Source organism: Gorilla gorilla, chromosome 5 (genome assembly GCF_029281585.2).
Source record: "Gorilla gorilla gorilla isolate KB3781 chromosome 5, NHGRI_mGorGor1-v2.1_pri, whole genome shotgun sequence".
Classification (NCBI taxonomy): domain Eukaryota; kingdom Metazoa; phylum Chordata; class Mammalia; order Primates; family Hominidae; genus Gorilla; species Gorilla gorilla.
The window spans coordinates 70,849,568-70,875,391 of NC_073229.2; the positions used below are offsets into that span (position 1 = coordinate 70,849,568).

The 25,824-nt window shown below is 38.4% G+C and overlaps 2 protein-coding genes across 4 annotated transcripts in view; both read left to right on the forward strand.

Annotated features, from left to right (window-relative positions):
* The first annotated feature begins 709 nt into the window (after window positions 1–709).
* LOC129534349 (uncharacterized) lies at window positions 710–1,007 on the forward strand. Its single transcript, XM_055391110.2, has one exon. The coding sequence runs from the start codon at window positions 738–740 to the stop codon at window positions 1,005–1,007; it is 270 nt and encodes an 89-aa protein (XP_055247085.1). The 5' UTR covers window positions 710–737.
* Window positions 986–25,824, forward strand: part of FBXO9 (F-box protein 9) — a 32,409-nt gene continuing 7,570 nt past the window's right edge. Inside the window, exons 1-9 of one of the 3 annotated variants that reach the window (XM_063707664.1) lie at window positions 1,015–1,126; window positions 3,567–3,644; window positions 6,393–6,479; window positions 8,816–8,973; window positions 9,152–9,194; window positions 11,832–11,889; window positions 13,812–13,911; window positions 15,973–16,103; window positions 17,502–17,616. In XM_063707664.1, coding sequence (XP_063563734.1) covers window positions 3,630–3,644; window positions 6,393–6,479; window positions 8,816–8,973; window positions 9,152–9,194; window positions 11,832–11,889; window positions 13,812–13,911; window positions 15,973–16,103; window positions 17,502–17,616 — 707 coding nt within the window. In that variant the 5' untranslated portion in view covers window positions 1,015–1,126; window positions 3,567–3,629. Of the gene's footprint in view, window positions 1,127–3,566; window positions 3,645–6,392; window positions 6,480–8,815; window positions 8,974–9,151; window positions 9,195–11,829; window positions 11,890–13,811; window positions 13,912–15,972; window positions 16,104–17,501; window positions 17,617–25,824 lie in introns of those variants that run through there. The other 2 variants (XM_055391106.1, XM_055391107.2) reach the window with 2 other exon arrangements.

A 25,824-nucleotide genomic window follows, 5' to 3' on the forward strand; every position in this document is an offset into this window, starting at 1 on the left:
ACAAAACAGGCAAACCCGTAGTTAAAAATATTTAAATTGTGTAAAAGCAAAGTATCACCTTATGAACAAGTACATTCACTCGAGAAGAAATCAGGTAGTTTGGGCTTTAAGGGGTGGGGCCGAGGACCAAGTGTAAGTTCCGGTGCTCAAACCTGAGCGGCCGACTACAAATCCCAGAGTGCCTCGCGGGCGCGAGCTCCACGGCACTTGGGTTTCAGGGCCATGGAATCGCAAGCCCTTTTCTCACTGCATTATGGGATCTGTAGTGAGAGATGCCTTGCGTTGGTTCTTTCCTCCTGCTGGGCACCAAAGCGCGTCTTTTCCTCAACCTCCAGTCTGTCTGTGCTCTCAAAAACTTTAGTCGTTATAACAACTGTGACTGTTGAGAAATTTCACTGTTTTCCCGCATTCCTGGCGCGGGACTCTAGCCAGAGGCTCCGAGGACTTTGTAGCGCCTGTCCCAAGCGTCCAGTTCGATGCTTCTCAGGGCGGCTTGCTTTAAGGGCCCACCCCTAAATTTGGGTTGTAAAAATTTTTGAGGTAATGCTTGTTCAAGTTCGCTTAAGTGTTCACTCAGCCCAACAGGCGGGTTGGGCTTGAGGTTCGGCACCCGGGCAGCCTCACCCCCCCGCGTCAGGCGCGCGTACACAGTAGGTCCGCGAACCCTTAGCCCTCCACTAGGCAGCCCACGGGGCTGGGTGGCCGGGCCGCGCACACGGGCAGCACCGGCACTGCGCATGCTCAGCGCGTCGGCGCAGGTTTCCGCAGCTGAGGGGGCAGCTCCGCGGCGGCGTCCGGGGTCTCCAGTAGGGCTGACGCTCCGGTGCTCGCAAAATCCCCCGCCTCGGCTGGCAACGGGCGTCCCTCCACTCCCCGAGTCCCCGGCAGCCGCCGCCACCCCAGCGCGCCCCGATCTGGCCCCCTGCCCCGCGAAGATGGCTGCCGTACGCCGGGCCCGCAGTTATTGCCGCTGCCTGGTGCGCTTCTCCGACCGAGAACTCTGCTAAGCTCCGCTGCAGAGACAGGCAGGAGTAGACACCCGGACACCCAGCACCCCTCCTCCGGGGGGCGGTGCAGAGGGGGCACGGAGAGCCCCTCGAGCGCATCAGGCCGCCCCGCCAGCATGGTAACCTGGCCAGGGGGCTCGAGGGTGGACGCCGCGGGGCGGGAGAGCGTGGTGTGCAGGAGGGGCCGGGCCTAGGGCTGGGGATCGGCGGGGACTCTGGGAGGAGTGGGAGCTTCACGGCTGCCACCCGTTAGAGGGCCCTGGCCTGAGAAGGAGTGCGTCGGGGGGCGGGGGGTGCCAACCCTGGCTTCTCCCCAGGATTTCTTCCTGCTGAGCCTCCCCAACCCCTGCCGAGCTCGATGTGAGGAGGAGGGTTTGCAGGACAGCCAGGGAAAATGTCCCTTCTCGGCTCACTGAGTATATTGAACCAGTCTCGGTCCTCTCGAGGGATTTTATCAGAAGCATTGAGCATAGATTGAGGTAAGCTGTCACAGCGCCTGAATTCAGGAGGGAGCTCTGGCAAGAGGAGACACTTGTTGATTGCCCTTCTGCCGAAAAGCCAGGCCCACCGACAGGCCCTGCCGGCACCTTGAGGAGCCCTGGGTGTAGGACGCATCTGCCCCGCGAGGCGTCATTCCCTGGGTAGGATGTTGGCAGGCGGTCCTGGCGGAGTGGGGTTGGAGGGTTCGTCTCCGCGGCGTCGGTGCCGTCCAAATGAGAGACTGAGCTAAGTTGCAGAGCTTGACAGTGCAGATTCCATGAGACTGTTGCATATTGGAATACGTAGTCTCTGCCCTATGCCTTTCTTTGGTTTAGAATAAATTGTTCATCTGAGAAACTAATCTCTGGCTGGGGCTTAAAGAATCAGGGATGCAATAATTCCAAACGATTTAATTTATAGTGGACTCAAATATTTATTGCATAAATGAATGGCTGAATTTATTTTTATTAAATTAATCTGGAGGATAGAAAAGGCAATTGCCCCTGCCCCTAAACTTTCAGAAGTAGTTCTCCGACCGGGATTAAGTACTTAGCCTTTATAATTTATTAATCCCACCTGTGAAACAGGAGTAACATGATGAAGACATGGACTACTCATACACATGAGCTGTTCAAGTGAAGGTGATATTTAGGTCAAACTCGATTATGAAAAATAAAAGGAAAACCTCCAGGTGGCAACTGAGGCCCTACTTATTTCAAGTAGTAGTTGAATTGACCAAATGTCAACTCAGCCGATCCCAGATATAATAGTTTGTTTTTGTGATCATACTGTCAAAATCAGAGTAAGAATGGTTTAGAGCTCCACTGTAACACAGGGGAGAAGAAAGATGCTGTCTGTATTACACTTCTCCCATTTCCTTTCCTCATCCTTCAGATACACATTATCCAGATGGCATTTTATTTGTCGATTCAGCCAATATTTTTGAGTACCTATTAGCTTGGCATAGTGTGAGACTCTGGTACAATACTAGATCTTCAATATAACCAAACCTGCAAGGTGATTTATGATAAACTTTTAATCACAGAATGTCACATGAAAAGGGACCTCAGTAGATCACCATATGTCTTTATAGATGACCCATAGACATGACAGCTGAGGCCTAGACAGGCCTTTACTACAAATCAAGCAATGTGGTTGACCTTATGGTTACAGAGGTAACTGAGATGTGTTCCTGTCCTGGATGCCTTAAATCTAGTAAATGAAACAGCCAACCTCAGTACAAATGTTGTGATAAAAGTAAGCACAAGTGTTATGGGAACACAAAAATCTTGAAAAATGCTTCTGACTAAGATGAACCCTGAGCTGAATCTTGAAGAATGAGTAGAAATAGCTAAGTGAGGAAGAAGGCATTCCAGATAGAGCAAGCAGCGTATGCAAGCCAACTGGACAGAGCAGGGGAAGCTCTTGAAGTCAGTTTAGAATGACTGTTAGGCAAGAGTTAGAAAACTAAATTACAAAGGATACCCCACAGAACTCAGGTCCCCTCCCATTACCTGTACTTAAGAGTTTGCAATAATAGACTCTTGAGAAGAGAGAGAAATACACTTCTCAGTGGGATTTATACGCTCAGTCTTTCATTACATATTTTCCTACTAATGGTGTTCTTAGTAGGAAAAGCTCCCAACTTAAAGAAACTAAAAAATAATGTATTTGACAATACATTAATCCTTAAATTTTCCATTTTTCTAGAAATTCATCTGAGTTCTTGATCTCATTTATTTCTTCACAGATGTGTGCTTTACAGTGTGCCCAGCATTTTACCATATACTAACTGGTTCAAGTCTGAAAGGCACCTCTGCTTTGAGTCTGCTTGCCAGAGATAAGATAGGAGGCAAGGCTAATTTATTTTCTGTAATATAGTGCAAGTATATCTGGTAGCTGTGTTAAAGATGTGTGTTAATATAAACATTACCCTCCCCCCACCACCCTGAAATAACATATGACTAAAATTTGCAATTGTGAAACTTACCATCTTTGGAACCAGTAAAATTAAATGGGTTTTATTATTATCTAGCTTACCTTGAAGGCCATTTCCCTGATTGCCACATTTCTTTACAGTAAGTGTTGAGCAAGTTTCATTTGCTAATAAGTCTATTAGCTAACAGACCGAACTGAGGCAACATGCCATTTTCACTGGTAAGTAGGATTTAGTTTAATTTAGCAAACATTTATTGAGAATAAAAGGATAAAATTAAAGTCATCTGATTGAAACCTTTATTAAGCTCCAAGTCACACACAGTAATTCCAGTCTAGCTTTATTCCACTGAAGCCGATCCAATATATAAAAACTGGATTTATAGACAGATAAAATAGAAGGGGTTTCTTTACAAAAGCATTTACTATTAAAAGTCTTTGACTAAGAAGCTTTCGTAGTACATATAAAATACACAGAAGTCATATTTGCATAGAACACATTTAATAACATGCTAGCTGTATAAAAGAAGTGATATCATCTTACGGAATATATATATATATATATGTGTTTTTTTTTTGTTTGTTTTTTTTTTGAGACAGGGTCTCTCTCTGTCTCCTGGGTTGGAGAGCAGTGGTGCAGTCTCGGCTCACTGCAACCTCCATCTCCCAGGCTCAAGCAAACCTCTCACCTCAGCCTCCCGAGTAGCTGGGGCTACTGTGTACCACCACCCCCTGGTAATTTTTGTATTTTTTGTAGAGACGGGGTCTTGCCATGTTGCCCAGCCTTGTCTCAAACTCCTGGGCTCAAGCAGTCCTTCCACCTCAGCCTTCCAAAGTGTTGGGATTACAGGCATGAGCCACCACACCCTGCCTGGACTATATTCTCTTAAGTGATCCATGAAGCAAAAACTATCTGCTACAGCCAGGTATGGCTGCACAAGCCTGTAGTCTCAGCTACTCAAGAGGTGGAGCAGAAGGATCTTTGGAGCTCAGGAGTTTGAGGCCATCCTGGGCTGCATAAGGAGACTCTGTCGCAAGAAAGCAAAAACTATTTGCTGAACTCCATAGGACAACTAAATGTTACTATTTTCTGAAACAGAGTTGTTATTTTTAGCCACCTAACAATACATTTTTACCTAGAACCCAGTGGATTTGTTTATTCTACAGTATCAAAAAAAATTCAAGTATCAAGTTATATCTGATCGGTATCATTAAACTTACCTGTGAAGAAGATAACTATAAAGAAGCAATGTTGTATTTCATTAACATGAAACATTAGAGTATTTTCTGTTTTGGGACTTGTAGAAGTTTATGGACACTAAAATTATTTTGGCTTTTTGCCTTAGACTCAATTATGTTTGGAACATCTGTCACAGCACCTTGTCAACTGCATTCCAGAACATTTCTCCTCCTGATGGAAAATACAACATGACCTATGAGGCAGTCTTGCAAAAGAAAAAAGAAACAGCAGAATCTAATCTAGCCTTTCAAGATCCTGCCACAATTTATAGGAAATAAGAGTAAGAGGTCAAAGGAACATATTTATTGACACTTCAGCAAAATCTAGCTTCTACAGAAAAACGACCCAGTTTCATCCCAAATAAAAAGAGTGAGGATTACAAAAGACTTGAGACATATCAAGCAATTACAATGTGGACTTTATTTGAATCTTGATTTCACAAACTGTGAAATATATGTATTTTACATATGACATCTTGAGAAATATGAATACTGTGACTTGATATTTGATCTAAGGAATTACATTGATAATTATCAAAGTTGGGTCATGAGTACTTAGGGATTAATTCTCTTTAAATGTTTTTCTCATAAAAAGTTTTAAAGTCTTGTAGAACTAAAAAAATACCAAAGATGTTCTAATTTTATTTCATTTTTTTCTAAGAAGAAAAAGTGAAAATAATATTTTTCTTTTCTTTTTTCCTTTTTTTTTTTTTTGTGATGGGGTCTTTGTCATCCAGGCTGGAGTGCAATGGCGCAGTCTCGGCTCACTGCAACCTCCATCTCCCAGGCTCAAGCAACCCTCCCACCTCAGCCTCCCGATTAGCTGGGACCACAGGCGTGCACCACCACGCCTGGCTGATTTTTTGTATTTTTAGTAGAGATGGGGTTTCACTATGTTGGCTAGGCCGGTCTTGAACTCCTGACCTCAAGTGATGCTCCTGCCTCAGCCTCCCAAAGTGTGGGGATTACAGGTGTGAGCCACCGTACCTGGCCAGAAAAAGAGAAAATAATTTTTATTATAGATTATCAGTAGTTATGTATATTAATGAAGAATTTGGCTCCATTTACCTAATTAGATTAATCATAAATCATTTATGAATAGTAATAGACTTGAATTATTACTTTATATAACACAGTTGGCCCTCTGTACCTGCAGGTTCTGCATCCTGGGATTCAACTGTGGATCAAAAATATTTGGGGGAAAAAAAAGCAATACAACAATAAAAAATAATACAAATTAGGAAAAATATACTACAAGAACTATTTACATGGCATTTACATTATAAGTAACCTAGAGATGACTTAAAGTATATGAGAAGATGTGCATAGGTTATATGCAAATATGCCATATGAGGGACTGGAAAACCCAGGGATTTTGGTGTCCTGGGGGCTCCTGGAACTAATCCCCTGTGGATACTGAGGGACAACTGTAATTAAATTGGTTTTTGGATGGATGCAACTGATGTTAAATTTGGCGGGGGGGAAATGTTAGGATTCACAATAGCGTGAGTACTGTGGGTTGGAGTAGAGAATATGCTTTTCAGACTCATTTTCCTTTGGAAATTAATAGTAAGGTCTCAAGTGCCCCCTACAGCCTTGCTACTCAAAGTGGGTTCCACAAAGCGTTGACAGTATGGTGCTAAATAGAAAGTGGCTGAATGAGAAATGTAGACTGCAGAGGGCAACTGGTGTGTTTATATTCCTGACATTATTTGGGTTTTCCCCCCTCAGGCAGAAGCTGAGGAAGATTGTCATTCTGATACTGTCAGAGCAGATGATGATGAAGAAAATGAAAGTCCTGCTGAAACAGATCTGCAGGCATGTTTCTTCAATTGTGTCTTTGATTTTTATTCCATTGTTCCCATACATATGCAGAAATTGATCATAATCATGGGTATTTGTAGGTTATTACTGTTTGCATTGAATTTAACTGTTTCCATACTGGTTTATAGAATACTTAAGACTATGTTATGGCTTTCTTTGTGAAAAGAAATATCAATAATGGCTGCTTGTAGTTTAACATGGGTTTAAAGTATTCAAACTAAGGCTTACGCATGACTCAAAGCCCATAATCTTAAAAAGATTGATGGGTTTGACCACGTAAAAGTTTAAAACCTGTGTATAAGAAAAGGCATCATAAATAAAGTTAAGAGAAATAGCCAGCTGGAAAAACTGTTTATTATATATGGGCAGAGGATTCATCTCATTACATAGAGCACTCATATATTTGGAAGAACAGAGGATAAAAAGATATGAGTGGACTGTTAATGGCAAAATAATACAAATGGCCATTAAATATTTGAAGAGATAATTAGCCTCATTAATAATTTAATCAGATTGGTGAATAATGTGCATCGCTGTCCAGGCTGTGAGAACACTCATGCAGTGTACATGAAAATGTAAATTGGTACAGCTTTCTGGAGGGCAGACTGGTGATATGGATCAAAATGAAAAACATGCATTCCCTTGACACAGCAATTCTACTTCCAGGAAATTAATTTTAAGGAAATAGTGGGGAAAGTAAATATGCAAGTATAAAGATGTTTAGTATAGCATTGTTTATCTGGAAACTCATCATACAACTTAAATATTCATTACCTGTTACTAAGTAATGATGCATCCATACAGTGAAAACACTACAGCCATTTAAAAGGATGAAGTAAATCTTTATACATTAAAAGAGAAAAAAAGTTGCTGTAACTAGTTAAGAGTGTCTCACTGCACTTGTAAGGTTAATAATAATTATTTGGAACAGCTCATCTAGTAGACATTGAATGCTGCTAAAGATTCTGCAGGTCAGAGATCTATGTGTAACAGGTTAAAAGCGTAGCAACAAAGCAGTGTACAGAATATAGAGAAAAATTAAAACATTGTAGATAAGTCTTTTTTTAAAAAAAAAAGGAAGCCAGGAATAACATACGCATCCCTGTTAGCAACGGCTGCCTTTGGGCAGAGCGTGTAACCCAGTTTGGGTTCCCCAGGAAGCAGACTAGGTGAAGATTGCTGTGCAGGAAGTTTATCAAGGAGTACTCTTCGGATCAATACCTATGGAAGGGAGAGAGGGAAACAAATGGGCAGGGAGAAGACCAGCTGCAATGCAGTCTTAATGGACTGCTTAGCCATCCTCGAGGGAGTTCTGAAGATGAAATACCCTTTCAGAGATGACCTGAGTTGCAGAGAGCCAAGACTTTATTAGCCGTTGATCAGTCATTGGGTGGGGATTGAGAGGACAGTGTGATTTTGCCGAGGCAATACCCAAAAGAGCTGACAACTCAAGTGTTTTCAGATAGAACTCTCAGCAGTTTGGGTAACAAGTTCTTTATTTCTGAAAGGGAATCTGGGCAACACACCAGAGTCTACCTTATAGGGTTCACTTTTTATGTGCTTTTAATTTTTTTTTTTTTTTTGAGATGGAGTCTCGCTCCATTGCCCAGGCTGGAGTGCAGTAGCACGATCTCTGCTCACTGCCAACCTCTGCCACCCGAGTTCAAGCAATTCTCATGCCTCAGCCTCCCAAGTAGCTGGGATTACAGGTGCCCGCCAGCACACCTGGCTAATTTGTTTGTATTTTTAGTAGAGACAGGGTTTCACCATGTTGGCCGGGCTGTTCTCGAACTCCTGACCTCAGGTGATCCGTCTGCCTCGGCCTCCCAAAGTGCTGGGATTATAGGCATGAGCCTCTGTGCCTGGCCTTTACATTTTTGAAATAATAAATATTTGAAAAAACATTTTCTTTTTGAAATACAGAATGTTAATAGAAAGATTTTGGGCTTACCTACAGAATTTTTGGCAGCATTCTTAATGTCTACTAGATGATATAGTCATTAAAAAATTATTGGAAGCTTATAACTTCAGTCTGTAAGTGATGGCTTATATTTTCAATTCTAATTAAAATTTGGTTCTCCAATATAATTTGACTTTTGGTGTACTGACATGTATTTTATGCCAATTTTCTTGATTCTTTAAGTTTTGAGCAGAAAATTATTTTAAAAGATGTATTTAATGGATATTTAATAATTCAGAAGACAGTGATTTCTGGACTTAGAGTAATAAGTATATACGTGGAAGTAGATAGATGTTGGACATATTGATACATTGTTCCAGAGTTGAGCTACCCTTCCTTGATGAGTCCTAAAATGCTGTTCTCCCCGTAGGCGCAACTCCAGATGTTCCGAGCTCAGTGGATGTTTGAACTTGCTCCAGGTGTAAGCTCTAGCAATTTAGAAAATCGACCTTGCAGAGCAGCAAGAGGCTCTCTCCAGAAAACATCGGCAGATACCAAAGGAAAACAAGAACAGGCAAAAGAAGAAAAGTTAAGTATTATAGATATTGTAACAAATTACTTTTTTTTTTTTTTTTGGCACATGGAAATTTTCACTGACACAGTAAGTAGTCATTATAACCAGACTTTCGGGACATAAACACATATCTTGTAAAATAAAAATTTTGACTAGTATACTAGTTTATATATTTCTCACAATTTCTTCTAGGTACTTTGGATGGTACCACTACTCCTGCATGGCTTTTTTCTCTGTAGGTACACTGTCTTCATTGAGCTGTCTTTTGTTAATTTATAGACCTCTGGGATTCATGTGGTTCCTAAAAGATTGGTGTCTCTGAATTTATTAACAGAACCAAAAAGAAAAAACAGAATTTTCTGAATTTATTAATAGAACCAAAAAGATTGCTCACATGTTAATGTCTTTCCAGAGGTCTTAATTTCATGCAGTATTTTGTTATATTTTGAATTGATCAGCTTACAATAATGCATTAATCATTTCCTTATTCTGGAAAATTTTGAAATATTTTCACACTGAAAATATTTTGAATGCTGTCTAACATTCATATCTCTTCTGGTACTTACTCACACAGAGTAGGCACAGCATACCATTTCATTTCTTATTCTTCTTCCATAGAGGCTGCCATCTTTTTACCATCAGATCCAAGTTTGTGTTTATAATTAGTCATCAAATAATTGGCATTACCATGATGACTTACCTTCTATCTCCTCTTAATTTTTATTTTGAAATAATTACAGGTCCACAGGTATAGGGAAGTCCTGTGTGCCCTTTAACCTCCTCGATGGTAACAACTTGCATAACTATAGCACAATATCAAAAACGAGGAAATAGACATTGGAACAATCCACAGTTTACTTGGATTTCCTGAGTTTACAAGTGCTTGTCTGTGTGTATGTGTATAAATAGTTGTTTGCAGTTTTATTACAAGGTAGCTTCATGTAACCACCACCACAGTCAAGATACAGAACTGTTTTATAGTTATATACTCCCTTTCCCTAGCCATTCGTAACCACTGGCAACCACTAGTCTGTTCTCCATTTTGTAATTTTGATATTCCAAGAATGTTGTATAAGTGGAATCATCCAGTATGTAACCTTTTGAGATTGGCTTTTTTCACTAAGTATAATTCCCTCAAGATCAGTCCAAGTTACTATGTATCAGTAGTTTGTTCCTTTTTATTGCAGAATAGTATTGCATGGTATGGATGTACCCCAGTTTAACCATTTATTGGTTGAAGGACATTTGAGTTGTTTCCAATATTTGGCTATTATGAATGGAGCTATGGAAATATGCGTGTAGGTTTTCGCATGAACATAATTTTCACTTCTCTGGGATGAAACCCCAAGAGTACAATTGCTAAGTTCTATAGTAAGTACATGTTTGATTTTAAAAGAAACTGCCAAAGTGTTTTCTAGAGTATCTTATATTAAGTTCCCACCAGCAATATATGAGTGATCCAGTTCATCCTCATCAGCATTTAGTGTTGCTACTTTTTAATTTAATTTAATTAATTAATTTATTTATTTTAAGACAGAGTCTCACTTTGTCGCCCAGGCTGGAGTGCAGTGGTGTGATTCCAGCTCACTGCAACCTCTGCCTCCCGGGTTCAAGTGATTCTCGTGCCTTAGCCTCCCAAATAGCTGGGATTACAGGCCCTGTCAGTAACGCTGGGCTAATTTTTGTATTTTTACAAATTTGTATTTTGTATCTAGAATGCAAAAAGAACTTCCAAAACACAATATTAAAAATATTAGCAATCTAGCTGGGTGCGGTGGCTCACTCCTGTAATCCCAGCACTTTGGGAGCCTGGGGTTTCACCATGTTGGTCAGGCTTGTCTCGAACTCCTGACCTCAAGCAGTCCACCTGCTTCAGCCTCCCAAAGTGCTGAGATTACAGGAGTGAGCCACTGCACCTGGCCTTTAGTTTTATTAATAGCCATTCTGATGGGTATGTAGTGGTATCTCATTGTCATTTTAATTTGCATTTCCCTAATGGCTTGTGATGTAGAACATCTTTTCGTGTGCTTATTTTTCATCTATTAATATATATTCTCTCTCTGAAATATCTGTTGATGTCTTTTCTAATTGGATTACATATATATATATATATATATATATAATTTTTTTTTTTTTTTTTTTTGAGATGGAGTGTCACTGTGTCACCCCAGGCTGGAGTGCAGTGGCACGATCTCAGCTCACAGCAAGCTCCGCCTCCCAGGTTCAAGTGATTCTCCTGCCTCAGCTTCCAGAGTAGCTGAGACTGTAGATGTGTGCTACCACGACTGGCTAATTTTTGTATTTTTAGTACAGATGGGGTTTCATCTTGTTGGCCAGGCCAGTGTCGAACTCCTGGCCTCAGGTGATCTGCCGACCTCAGCCTCCCAAAGTGCTGGGATTACAGGCGTGAGCCACCGTGCCTAGCCAGATGCTAATATTTTTGATGTTGTGTTTTGGAAGTTCTTTTTGTATTCTAGATGCAAGTCTTTTATCGAATATGTGGCTTGTAAATATTTTCATCCTCTTAACAGGGCATTTCACAGAGCAAAAATTTTTAATTTTGACAAGGTCCAGTTTATCAGTTTTTCCTTTTGTGGATGGTGCTTTTGGTGTCAAGAACTCTTTGCCTAGTCCTAGGCCTCCAAGATTTTCTTTGTTTTCTTTTCTTCTAATAGGTTTATGGATTTTACATTTAAGTCCTTGATCCAGTCAAGTTAATTTTTATGTAAAGTATGAGGTTTAGGTCAAAGTTCATTATTTTGCCTATGAATATCCAGTTATTCTGCACAATTTATTAAAAAGGCCCTCCTTCTGCTATCCATACTAGTTTTTAATGCAGGTTTTCAAAAATTTTTACTTTATATTTTTATAGGCTCGAGAACTCTTCCTAAAAGCAGTAGAAGAAGAACAAAATGGAGCTCTCTATGAAGGTAAAAATTCAGAACCCAGGTTCATATCATAACATTTCTGAATAATGACTCTGTTATTAGCCATATTTTTTTTCTATAACGTATTTGGTATAGAACATCACTTTTCTTAATACATTCTTCCTTCAGTACTCATTGGAAATTGGTTCCAGGACCCTTTGTAGATACCAAAATGCTCAAGTCCCTTATATGAATGGTGTAATATTTACATATAACTTACTTATTATGTAAATAGTTGTTATACTGTATTTTTTTTAATTCGTATTTATTTTAAATATTTTTGATCTGTAGTTGGTTGAATCAGAGAATGTGAAACCCATGAATACAGAGGGCCAGCTATATTTGAAATTGTTTTTTAAAAAATAAAAAATAGAAATTGTTTTTCTATATAACCTGTCTTTTTGCAAAAAAATATTGCTGGGAAACATCATCATGTTGGTAGGATGAGCAAAATAACTTTTTTTTACATTTAGCTTTAGTTATTCTTCATTAATAAAGTATTTAAAAATTGTTCATTTTAAAATATGCTCTTTTTATAGGTGAAAATTCAGAGGATGGGAATATAAAGGATAAATTGAGGAAAAAATACATGTTTTTCTTTCTAAGTTCCAATTTACATATTACCAACAGAAATATGTGGTAATATATGTGTCAGCTTTGTGTTTTTTATTAACCCAATAGAAATGTGTAAATAAAGTGATAGGACTATTTACCATATTAGGTTTGTAATTATGCTTTCCTTTTGTGATAGTAAAGATAATAATTGATGCATAGGAAAAATCCTTGTGCTTGAATCGTTTGAAAATGCCCCAAAACTAACATCATTCAGAGTTACTGCATTTATATGCAAGTTTCTTCTAGTGATATTTTTCTTTAGATTTTTAGAAAGGCCCAGTTGATCAAGTCCCTGTGCAGCCTTCATTGGTTTGTGAAATTCGCATCTCCACTTAGTGTATGGTAATTCATCCAGAATAATAGAACATGGCAGAATATATTGAATCATAAACTCCTTTGTAGGGAAAAAGAACTAGTCAGCCTCTACAGCTCCAAGTTCTACTGGTGTATCTCTGTGGGGAGAGTTATTGAATATTACAGCTCTAAACTACCTGTCTAGGAAATTTGTAAAAAATAAGTTTTGAAGATTACTTAGGTAAATAAGAGGCAGCTGGGCTAAAAGAAGTTAAATTTAAAGGATAATTAAAAAACAAAAACAAAAACTATTCTTTATTCCACCCAGTAGGAAGCATTTAATTTTCCTCAACTCTGTGTCTTAGAAAAGTTTGCTTAGAAGTGTTTTTGGCCAGGCATGGTAGCTGACACCTCTAATCTCAGCACTTTGGCAGGCTGAGGTGGGAGGATCGCTTGAACCCAGGAGTTCAAGACCAGCCTGGGCAACATAGCAAGATGTTGTCTCTACAAAAAATTTAAAAATTAGCTGAGTGTGCTGGCTGGGGCATGCCTGTAACCCCAGCTACTCAGGAGACTGAGGTGGAAGAATCACTTGGACCTGGGAGGTGGAGTCTGCAGTGAGCCAAGATCGTGCCAACTGCACTCCAGCCTGGACAACAGAGTGAGACCTTGTCTTAAAAAAGAGAGAAGTATTTTTGTTGGCTATAGCAATTGCATCTTCAGAGCCCAAAGAAAGACAACTATTTAAAAATCATGATACATAAGAGGGTGAGGAAAAATATGGGAAGGGCTAATATATAAGAGTAAAATACAACATCTTAAGTTTAGGGAAAAGTTTCTTTCTGAGCATTAAGGTTTGGGAATAGATTTGTGTCACTGAACTACTGTTGCATGTAGAAAAACAGAATTTGGCCATTTGTAAAGGAAATTACCAAATTAAACCACAGTTAAGGGTAATCAAAGGAAATGACAAAAATGTGTGGTCACAGCTAATTTAGCTTTATTTCTTCTTTTAGCCATCAAGTTTTATCGTAGGGCTATGCAACTTGTACCTGATATAGAGTTCAAGATTACTTATACCCGGTCTCCAGATGGTGATGGCGTTGGAAACAGCTAGTGCGTATATAATTTGATAGATAGTAATGCATAGAGTTTGTTAAAGTTAAGCATCTTTGCCCTGTTGACTCTTAAGATGGTGCTAATTCTGTTGAGCTCTATACTCTTTAGTATATCTTTGTTTATAAAGTTGTAGAAATTTTTTAATTAGGGAAATTGCAAGATAGCACATAGAAATGCACCTTTTAAACAGATACAAAAATAAACAGATACAAAAAAATGGTTTAAAAAAACAAAAGCAGTAGTTACTGAAAGGAGTAAATTAAAGGACACATTTCAACTTTCTGAAACCTATTTGAAGTAGAAAGTTTTAAAATGTAATTAGGCTAAATTTGGCAAAATATTAATAATGGTTAAAATTGAGTGATGGGTACATGGGAGTTTATTACACTAGTTTCCTTTCGTATATGTTTGAAATTTTACATTTTAAAAAAGCCTTCTAATTTTATTAGGAAAATGGTGAACTATAAAAGATGTTATTATTCTCTTAATGTTTTTAGTAAAACATTAAGACTCTAACATTTATTTAAAAGCACAGGTGCAGAATATATTCCTAAAAGAAATCATGTTTGAATTGTATAGTTGCCACTTGCATCAAAGCCATGAAGTAGCGTTGGTTTTATATGGATAAAGATCAAGAAAACGTATTATTAAGGCAATACTTTTGCAAGACAATTATAAAATTGTTTTGGCTTAATTCCACTATCTCCCAAAACTCAATTTGCTGATATTAGAAGGGAAGGGAGTCTGTACCCATGAGAGAATGTCAGGTTAAAAATAGACAGTGCAGAGAAAAAAGTTTTGGTAATGAAATATTATATTAGCTATTATATTAATATATTCCCTCTATCATGAAATAATTGTCACCTTTATTGATAACATATGCTTATTGCCAATGTTTTTTTAACTGCATATGGTATTAACACTTAAGCTTTGGATAAGTCATATTAAAAACATCCCAACGAGGTCAATATTAATAGCCTGTTTAAATTTTCAGCTAATAATATTGTTCACCAAATTAGAGTTAACAGTGTGAGGTAGTTCATACTTAAAATGAGTCACTTGGGTTTTTTCTAAACCTTCTTTAAATTTGGGTAGAGTCATTTAGACTCAGCTGTTAGCCAGTTTTATAAATATGTGCCAGATGCTGTTAAGAAAGATTGTATTAAAATATTAAAGAGGCATTTCTTTTCTTTCCCATTTTTTATACAAACCCAGATGCTATGAAAGTTCTTTAAGGATTCATCTTTTTTTTTTTAAATAAGATCTGATAAGCCCTAAAAGTTTGCCTTTTTTTTTCTTTCCTGTAACATGTTTGTAGAATAGCAATTGAGTCCATCTAGCCTCAACCACACTTATATTTTGTTGTATTACAAAATGCCCTTCCTGGTTTTTTTTTGTTTTTGTTTTTGTTTTTTTAAGTCTACATCACTTGAAACTTCCTGGTTTTCTAACTTCGCCTTCATCCAATCCTCTTTGTAAGTCTGATCATCTTTAAGGTTTACTTCAGTAAAAATAGAAAGCTCATTTTTCTAGCACCATTCACTACACATTTGTGTATACTGGTAGATGATTTGTGAACCCTAAGATGTTTTCAAAGTAGGTATTTTCCTCTCTAAAGGTAGGCTGATAAGGCAAATCTGTTAGAAAACCCTTGGTAAGTAAGTACCTCAGATGACATCTGTAGATTTGGTTTTTATCCAGTTAGAATAAATTAAGGTTAAAGAGCATGCTACGTTAAGATTTTTGAAATCATTTGAAAGCTTGCAGTAACTCATAAAATCTCTACTTTACAATAAAATTAGTTAAATCTCAACACCTGTATCCAAAAATTCTAATTCTTTCTGGATGATAATTACTGAAGCTTTTTTCTTTGAAAAACTTGGTACAGTATTCCTTTGTAAGACAGGATAAATTCATCACATTTAAAAACGTATCACATGTTCAATAAGCTTTAGGTGACTTTTTGTAAAGCAAATTTGAAAATTCTATGAAAAATCAGTTTCTAAACTGTACGCTTGTAGACTGAGGCACTTAATTGATTCACCTCCCTTTTTTCAGCATTGAAGATAATGATGATGACAGCAAAATGGCAGATCTCTTGTCCTACTTCCAGCAGCAACTCACATTTCAGGAGTCTGTGCTTAAACTGTGTCAGCCTGAGCTTGAGAGCAGTCAGACTCACATATCAGGTGTGAATACTTGTTTTTCATAACTCAGTGAGAAATATCTTAACCTTAAAGATTTCCAAATTTATAAGGTCAGATAATTTGCCAGATAACTGCTGCTTTAGTTCAGAATATGGTGGAAGATCTAGTTATAATTATCATTTGCATATACTATTAAGCTGTTTTGTGTTTTGTTTTGTTTTTTGAAATGGAGACGTGCCCTGTCACCCAGGCTGGAGTGCAGTGGTGCAATCTCGGCTCACTGCAACCTCCGCCTCCTGGGTTCAAGCAATTCTGCTGCGTCAGCCTCCCAAGTGGCTGGGATTACAGGCGTGTGCCACCACACCCAACTAAATTTTTGTATCTTTAGTAAAGACAGAGTTTCACCATGTTGGCCAGGCTGGTCTCGAACTCCTGACTTCACGATCCGCCCACCTCGGCCTCCCAAAGTGCTGGGATTACAGGCATGAGGCACCGCGCCCAGCCCAGTAGTAAGCTGCTTTAAAATCTGAAGCAGAACAGTTTGTAGTGCTGTTGTTTAAGGATGCCATACCTTTTTCAGTAAAGATTTAACAGGGTAAGTCTGAGTTGTTGAGGTAGCCCTAAGAAAACTGGAGGAATACTGGTATCATGAAGCATTTCAGCCACGTTGGACAATTGTCCTGAGACAGACTGAATGTTTAGAAATTAATGGATTTTTGTTCGGGCATGGTGGCTCACACCTGCAATCTCAGCATTTTGGGAGGCTGAGTTGGGAGGATCACTTGAGGCTAGGAGTTCAAGATAAGCCTGGCCAACATGGTGAAACCCCACCTCTACTACAAATACAAAAATTAGCTGGGCGTGGTGGCGCATGACTGTAGTCCCACCTACTTGGGAGGCTGAGGCACGAGAATTACTTGAACCCGGGAGGCAGAGGCTGCAGTGAGCTGAGATTGTATCACTGCACTCCAGCCTGGGCAACAGAGCAAGACCCTGTCTCAAAAAAAAAAAGAAATTCATGTATTTTTAATATGTTAGATATTGTTTGGTTCGGGGCTTTTTCAGAGGAGGAAAATTAAAAGTTTTCAAGGAGATGAAAATAACTTTAGTGTTAATAGATGCAATATGGATCACACACACATAGATTATTTTTCTAAAACATTTATTTTAATATGTCTGGCAAAATAATCTTATGAGGGAAAAGAGTGCTTTATAAAAAGTAGCTTTAGATCTATACTGAAAAAACAAAGATATTTATGTCTTGATGTTAAGAACCATTCATTATTATTATTGAGTAGCTAAATACATTCATGCTTTAGCTCTGAGCAATACAGAGGGTGTGATTATAAATTTCTAGGAAGGTATAAATGTACTGGGAATGTAGTTGTGACAATAGAATGACATAGAGGAGAGTCACTGAAGGATGATTTTCTTTTGCAGTGCTGCCAATGGAGGTCCTGATGTACATCTTCCGATGGGTGGTGTCTAGTGACTTGGACCTCAGATCATTGGAGCAGTTGTCGCTGGTGTGCAGGGGATTCTACATCTGTGCCAGGTACTAAGTTTTTGTTTTTGTTTTTTAAACAACTGAGGCAACGGTGAAAAGAAAGATGGTCCTTTGCCAATCCTGATAAAATTACTTGATTGGTGTTCTGAGTTAAAGCTTAGAATAAACAAGTTTTGCTAAGCTATACTTAACTTTCTCAAATAACTTAGAATTTAAAGGCTAGAATATGCTAGGTTTCTAAGGTATAGAATAATATGTAGGACAGATGTAGTAACCCATACTACTACCATAGAGTTTGCATGCTAGCTTAACTGATTTGGGAAAAAGAGTTATATTAGAAAAATATATTCAAGTCATTTTTATACTAACTGTAAACTCATTGTGGTAATGGTTTAGATTAAAACAGCACTAGCATAGCTCATTAAAAGTTATTCTATATTTTGAAAATTTTGCTATGTGTGGGAAAGGACTCTATTCAATAAATGGTGCTGAGATAACCGGCTAGCCATGTGCAGAAGATGGAAACTGGATCCTTTCCTTACACGACACACAAAAATCAAATCAAGATGGATTAAAGACTTAAATGTAAAACCTAAAACTATATACTTAGTCCTTATATAGAATTTTTAAAAACAACTTGTTCTTAAAATTCAGATGCATTATTTTTAAATTAATTCCATTTGGAATCTTGTAGTTTTCATAAAATATTTGAATTTCTTGAAGACTCTTTTTCACAATTCTGTGTGCTAGTATATTTAACAAGTACCTATTAAACACCTAGTGGATTGCCACTAGAGTCTCTAGCACTGTTATGTCAACCTAAATAATAAGCAGATAGACTCTCTAAAAGACATTTATTTGAGAATAATACATTGCAATGGGAATACACATGCCATAGTAAACTATTCAGGGAAACAAAAGTTTTTAAAGGAAAAAATGAGGATTACATAATTGTTTTGAAATACTTAATCCTTGACCACAAAGATCAGTAACAAGGGTGACGCCAGTCTGAGATTGGACAGACAGTTTCTTGGGCAGATGTCCTTGCAGCAAAAATATTTTTTGTATAGGGCTGTGATGGCCTTTGTGCAGAGCTGTGTTTTTTATAGTCTTTTTTGTTAACCAGTCATAGAAGCCTGAGAATCTTCTCTTCATGGCCTTCCTCAGCTCTCTGTCAGGGTTTTCTTAACATTAGTGGCTCCATTTTTATTTTAACAACTTTCACATTTTCCCCTTTTGATCAGTATCTTTCTCTGATCAGTCATCCTGTAGTTAGGTTTTGACATCCCATAGTACCAGCATAGACCAATCCTGGTTTCTAGTCTCATCCCATGTTGGGGAGAATGATTAGCAACTAGGAGTCCGTGTCAAAAACCTTTTAAGCCACATTTGGGCAAGAAGGGACGTTTGAAGGGAATGACTCTCAGGCTGTGTCTACCTGGATTCCATGATTAAGTTTGATTTTTGTCTATTCCATAGTCTTTTGTTACTCAAAATGCTGGGCCAGCGTTATTGTTAGGTGTGGTACTTCTGCAGAAATTTAACAAGTAACAAAGTTAATAGTAATATGACAATTCCAATTTGCATAATGGTTTTGAGCCATGAACCTAGGCTTAAGAACAACTAATTGAGTAGACCAGTGACCACAGGGAATTAGGTGAGACCATGTAATCATGCGACCTGTTTTCTTATTTTGTGTACATGGGTCTCAACTTCATCAGAGGGATTTATCTAGGTACAGCATGTAGTAGTAGCAATAGCACAGATATTTTCTTTTTTAACCAATGAATACTAAAGGATTTCTTGGGTTAGGTTCTGTTAAGTTACCAGCAGAAGCTATTGATTATGAAATTTCAATTACACCATTATCCTGTCAAGTGAAAAAAGTAGCATTAAGTGGGGGTAAAAGTCTTATGATATGGTTCTGATGTCATGGGAAAAGCTGTCTACAGCTTTCACAAAAACATCAGATTCTCCTCCTGATTTATGTTTGAATGTCTCTGGTCATGATATTGTTGTGTGGCTCATGAGACTTGTTTCTTAAAATTTGAATAGTTTCAGCTTAAAGGGCTTTACGAACAGAAGCTTTTGTTTTTAGTTGGCGTGTTGTAGTCCAATCCTGGAGGAAACTAGGAGAATTCATGAAACAGTCCAGTGTACGTGTGGATAACAACAGGTGTATTGCAGTTTTTTTTTTAAGAAACTTTTTTTTCCTACATTGATCATATAGGAATTTCAGATTTAAAAATCTCTTGAGGCTAGGAAGTCAAAGAGAGGTAGACTTTAGGCTTCACTTAGGGTCTTAAGGTTCTTGGGCCTGCTAGGAAGTGACAGGTTTTACTCACCATAAGGCTGAGAACTCTTAAAGCCGGATGTTTTATGCACATTCTTAAATATGACATTTTCAGTCAAAGCCTTGGTAATATAAGTAATGTTTCTAATTGTATCCTCATATAAAGAGAGTAGATTTTTATTGAACTTATATAAATAAAAATAATATGAATAGTTTCTGAATTTTGGAGAAATCAAGTAGGGAGAAAAAGCAAATGGTTCCACCTTTGTTCACAAAAGTCTTCTAACATCATAAAGACATTCTCTTCATCATTTACATCAATTTTATGTAATTTTTTATTATGCTTGATCTTTATTAGCAGTTCAATGAACCCATGAATTTATTAGAGTTCTGGAAATTTTTATTTAGTCCATTGATCTTAAAGTTAGCAAAAATCTTTGTTCAAGAGTACTGCTAGAGTCTTTTCCATGAACAGCAGTTTTGGACTGTAGCTGATTGCAAATGTTTTTAGAGAATTCAAAATAATAATTGTGATGACAAAAACTTAGAATAGCCATGTAAAATCTGATGAAAGTTCTCAGTTGATGAGGGAATTTAGTTATTTCTAGTACATGTAGCATTTTAAGATAACCAGAATCATGACTGACAGTGTCACATCAGGACTATCAGACTTTTATATAAATTTCATCTAATCTTTAGAATACTCACATTAATAACATCTATACAAATATAACTTTAGAAAATATTTGACATAATAGAAATTTATAACTAATAGCATACTAGATTTTTATGAGTTTACATAGTTTTGGAACATTTATATCAATAATATACCCATAAATGTAACTGAAAGAAGATCTAATACTTATTATTTAACAGTGCCTCCCATACAGTTTAACAAGTGAGGTTAATCATTTGATATATCTACAGGATAAGAGATACGTTCTTTGAGGCTTTCCAGGAGCCCAACTAGAAAATCCCAAAGTTGGCTGGGTGTGGTGGCTCACGCCTGTAATCCCAGCACTTTGGGAGGATGAGGCGGGTGGATTACCTGAGGCCAGGAGTTCAAGAGCAGCCTGACCAACATGGAGAAACCCCGTTGCTACTAAAAATACAAAATTAGCCGGGCGTGGTGGCTCATGCCTATAATCCCAGATACCTGGGAGGCTGAGGCAGGAGAATCGCTTGAACCCGGTAGGCGGAGGTTGCGGTGAGCTAAGATCGCACCATTGCACTCCAGCCTGAGCAACAAGAGTGAAACTACATCTCAAAAAAAAAAAAAAAAAAAATCTCAAAGTTAATTTTAGACCAGAAAGCCTTAATTTAGGATCTTGATTCTGGGGAAACCTGCCAGAGATGTCAAAGGTTCAAAACATTTGATCAAAACAAAATTGCTGGCCACTGTGAAGTTACTTATTTAACCATACTGATAATCAAAAGATCTTAAAAGCAATGCAGAAAGTTACATGGATGTAAAAGCCTTAATCCTTTTAAAGCTCAGTTTTCCTAAGTAACCAAAAAACCTAATAAAGAAAACACAGGCGTTATATTGATAAAACAATAAATTTTTTTTTTAAGGCCAGTTGCCAAAAAGATAAAGAAATACCTTTTATAGGGTATTTGCTTCTCCTTGTGGGAAACCTGTTTAGATAACTTGTAAGTTAAACCTGATTAAAAGGGTACTTGAATTTACTTAGGGACAGGAAGTATCCAGGGTTATATGTCTACATTAGAGACGAATATAAACAAGAAAACTAGTAACTTGAGCAGGAGAATACATGGCTCTTAAATAGCATAGGAAGTTTCCTGGTTACATGGAGTAATTCAGATGTCACATAAAGCCAAGAGTACAGAATCAAGTTATATTGGAGGAAAACATTGCTCTTCTAGACCTTTAAACTAAACATTTCAGGCCGGACATGGTCACTCATGCCTGTAATCCCAGCACTTTGGGAGGCCAAGGTAGGAGGATTGCTTGAGGTCAGGAGTTCAAGACCAGCCTGGACAACATCTCTACTAAAAAAGCAAAAAAATTAGCCGGGTGTGGTGGTGCATGCCTAGCTACTTGGGAGGCTAAGGCAGGAAGATGGCTGGAGCCTGGCTGCAGTGAGCTATGATCATGCCACACCAGCCTGAGTGATGGAGTGAGACCCTGTCTCAAAAACAACAACAACAACAACAAACACAGGTGCAGTGGCTCACACCTATAATCCTAGCACTTTGGGAGGCTGATGTGGATTGATGGGTTGGACCCAGGAGTTCGAGACCAGCCTGAGCAACATGGCGAAACCCCGTCTCTATGATAAAATAGAAAAATTAGTTGGACGTAGTGTGTGTACCTGTGGTCCCAGCTACTCAGGAGGCTGAGGCAGGAGGATCACCCGAGCCCAGGAGTTCAAGGCCACAATAAACCGTGATCATGCCACTGCACTCCAGCCAAGATGACAGAGTAAGATCCTATCAAAAAAAAAAAAAAAAAAAAAGATAAACATTTCCGTGTCAGGCTATTAACAGCAGAGCTAGAACTGGAGGGAAAAAATTAAGAGGAGTTGACAAAAAGGTTGAAAGAGAGAGTTATCACCCTAGCCAAGCAAAAAGATACACTCTTTCAAGGGGAGAAAGAACAGAAGGCAATGGTGTATGACCTGCAAATCATGTGCAGGAGGGGTACAGCAAAAGTTGAACTTCTGATATAAATCTGAGAAGCTTCAGAAAGAAAAATTTTACCTTGAGAAGTGAAATTACCATTCTGAGTGAAAAAGACAGCATTTCCAACCTGGAACTAGGGAAATTAATTAGATCCCAGGAAGAAATAGAAACTGTAGTTTTGCAGATGGCTGTTCAACAGATTTTAGAATTTAAAATCAAAACCTCTTACAGTTTTATTAATACTAAGAGCAAATTAATACTTTTAAGAAAACCTCATTGTTCTAACAGAGGACCAAGTTTTTTAGTTTTGTATTAGTGTATTTCTAATAGCAAAGCTCAATCTTTAGAAAGACTTATAAACAATTCTCTTCAATTATAGCCAACTTGACCACACACAAAATCTTTTATGAACCTTATTACAACTTATATTGATGACATGCTTGGACTTTCTGCTCTGTTGTATACCTTCCTCTTTCTTAACCAGTCATTTTACTTTAGGACAAAAATCTACCATACAAGATTCTTTTTTGTACAAAATTATTCTCTTTTTCATCTATTTTTAACCAAAAATATATCCTTGTAACTTTCTTCACATCTCTGTCTCCTACTTACTTATTTGTTTCTTATTCCATATTTTGAAATAAGCTTTAAATAACTTTCAAATTACACAAAATTCTTCATTATTTAATCTTGGTTCACATGTCATAAGCAGTGAGTTTTATCTCAACATGAATGGAAAAGTCAGCAGATTCAAAGTGTGAAGAAAAAAATAGAGAACTTAGACTATATATATTCTATAGTTGCAGGTTTTTGAATGATGATAATTTGAGCTGTAAATTTTTCTTGATGTAATTTTGCCCATCAGTTTAAAAATGTGCACAAGAATAGGCTATAAGATGTAGTCAGCTGGAATCCCAGAAAACCTGGCATGTTTTAACATTTGAGAATCCCATTCTGTTTCTTACTACTCTCTCCAGAGGAAAGAAAATTCTGAAAATCCTGTCAGAGAAAGTCAGGAGTTTAGACCTGTGTTTTAGGTGGTGGTGACTGACCTAGTGGTTTGTCTCTTTTTCTTTTTTCCCCCTTTTGAGACAGGCTCACTCTGTCACCCAGGCTGCAGTACAGTGGCACGATCTTGGCTAATTGCAACCTCCGCCTTCCGGGTTCAGGCGATTCTCCTGCCTCAGTCTCCCGAGTAGCTGAGATTACAGGCATGCAACACCACCCCCTGGCTAATTTTTGTATTTCTAGTAGAGACGGGGTTTCACCATTTTGGCTGGCGTGGCCTCTAACTCCCAACCCCAGGTGATCCGCCCACCTCAGTCTCCTGAAGTGCAGGAATTACAGGCGTGAGCCACCGCACCTGGCCCTAGTGGTTTTTTTCTTTCTTTCTTTGTTTTTTTTTTTTTTTTTTTTTTTTTTTTTGAGACAGAGTCTCGCTCTGTCGCCCAGGCTGGAGTGCAGTGGCGCAGTCTCGGCTCACTGCAAGCTCCGCCTCCGGGTTCACACCATTCTCCTGCCTCAGCCTCTGTAGCCCTAGTGGGGTTTTTTTTGTTTGTTTTTGTTTTTTTTTTCGAGACGGAGTGTCGCTCTGCCGCCCAGGCTGCACGTGCAGTGGCGCGATCTTGGCTCACTGCAAGCTCTGCCTCCCGGGTTCACACCATTCTCCTGCCTCAGCCTCCCCAGTAGCTGGGACTACAGGCGCCCGCCACCAGGCCCGGCTAATTTTTTGTATTTTTTAGTAGAGATGGGGTTTCACCATGTTAGCCAGGATGGTCTCGATCTCCTGACTTCGTGATCCGCCTGCCTCGGCCTCCCAAAGTGCTGGGATTACAGACGTGAGCCACCGTGCCCGGCCAGCCCTAGTGGTTTTTAATTAGCCATCTTCTGCCCACCATTCAGAATCTTTATTTTTGCTTATGGAAGATTTTCAGAAGAAGCAAGGGAAAAGAGTCAAACCAAATCAAAAACCAAAATAAGAACGTTCACAAATATTTTATCCCAGGCATGCAGATCAAACAAAATATTAAACTGAATGCACAGACCAAATCAAAAGTAAATTCACCAGAAGACGTGAACAGAATGTAAATTCTGTAGAAACCAAGAATACCCAATCTAAAAAGACACTTTTCTTTACACCAGAAAGGACTTACCAGGAAAGACAAAAAGTTTATCATCTCAAAAGGGATGTATGGTCCTTTATTAAGGTGACCTTATCCAAACCAGATCCCAAATGATATCAAGAAGCCTCTACCAAAAAGGAAGGAGGCTCAGCCTGAAAGAAGATTCACCAGGGCAGAAAAGGCAAGCCGTGGAAGTAGAGTGCTCAGAGCACTCAAGTAAGTACTGCACACTGGTTCCAAGAATCTCTGATTCCTTCAGTTAATGATCTTTTCAGATCCCACTTCTGACACTTCTGTATTTCAACCTAAATAACAAACCACCTAAATAACAAATGCCCAAAAGTTATTTGGGATTAGAGCATTACAATGGGAATACACAGGCCATAGTAAACCATGTGCTTATTCAGGGAGGTAAAGGCAGGCAGGTTTTTAAAGGAAAAAATGAGAAGGATTACATAATTGTTTTGGAAATAATTATCTTTGGCTACAAAGATCATTAACAAGGGTAATGCCAGTTCGAGTTTGCACAGGCAGTTTGCTAGGCAGATGTCCTTGTAGAAGTATTTTTTGTATAAGGTTTAATGGCCTTTGTGCAGGGTTGTGTTTTTTGTAGTCTTTTTTTGTTATCAGGCATACAAGCATGAGAACCTTATTTTCATGGCCTTTCCCAGCTCTGTCAGGATTTTCTTCACATTAGTGATTTAATTTTGATTTTGACAACTTTCATAGTTATTCCTTTAACCTGTAATTGTATGTGAGAAAATACTATAAAGAAGGAATTGGGCTGGTCTGAGTGCAGTGGTCGTTTACATCTAATTGATCACAACCAGTTACAGATTTCTTTGTTCCTTTCCCACTCCCACTGCTTAATTTGCCTAGCTTAAAAACAAAAACAAAGAAAGAAAGAATTGGTTAAGCAAATATTCAGGAATAAAACTTCATGTGTCATCATAAAAGTAATTCTTTAAAAGCAAACATTTTAAATATACATTTTAACATAAGTTTGAGGGGACTTATCTTTTTCAATCTGACACCGATATAAGTAGTTTTTGCTTCATTTACTTATTTATGAATGAATGAACAAGACAAGGTCTTGTTCTGTCGCCCAGGCTGGAGTGCACTGGCACCATCATGGCTCACTGCAGCCTCAAACTCTTGGCCTCAAGCCACCCTCTTGCCTCAGCCTCCTGAGTA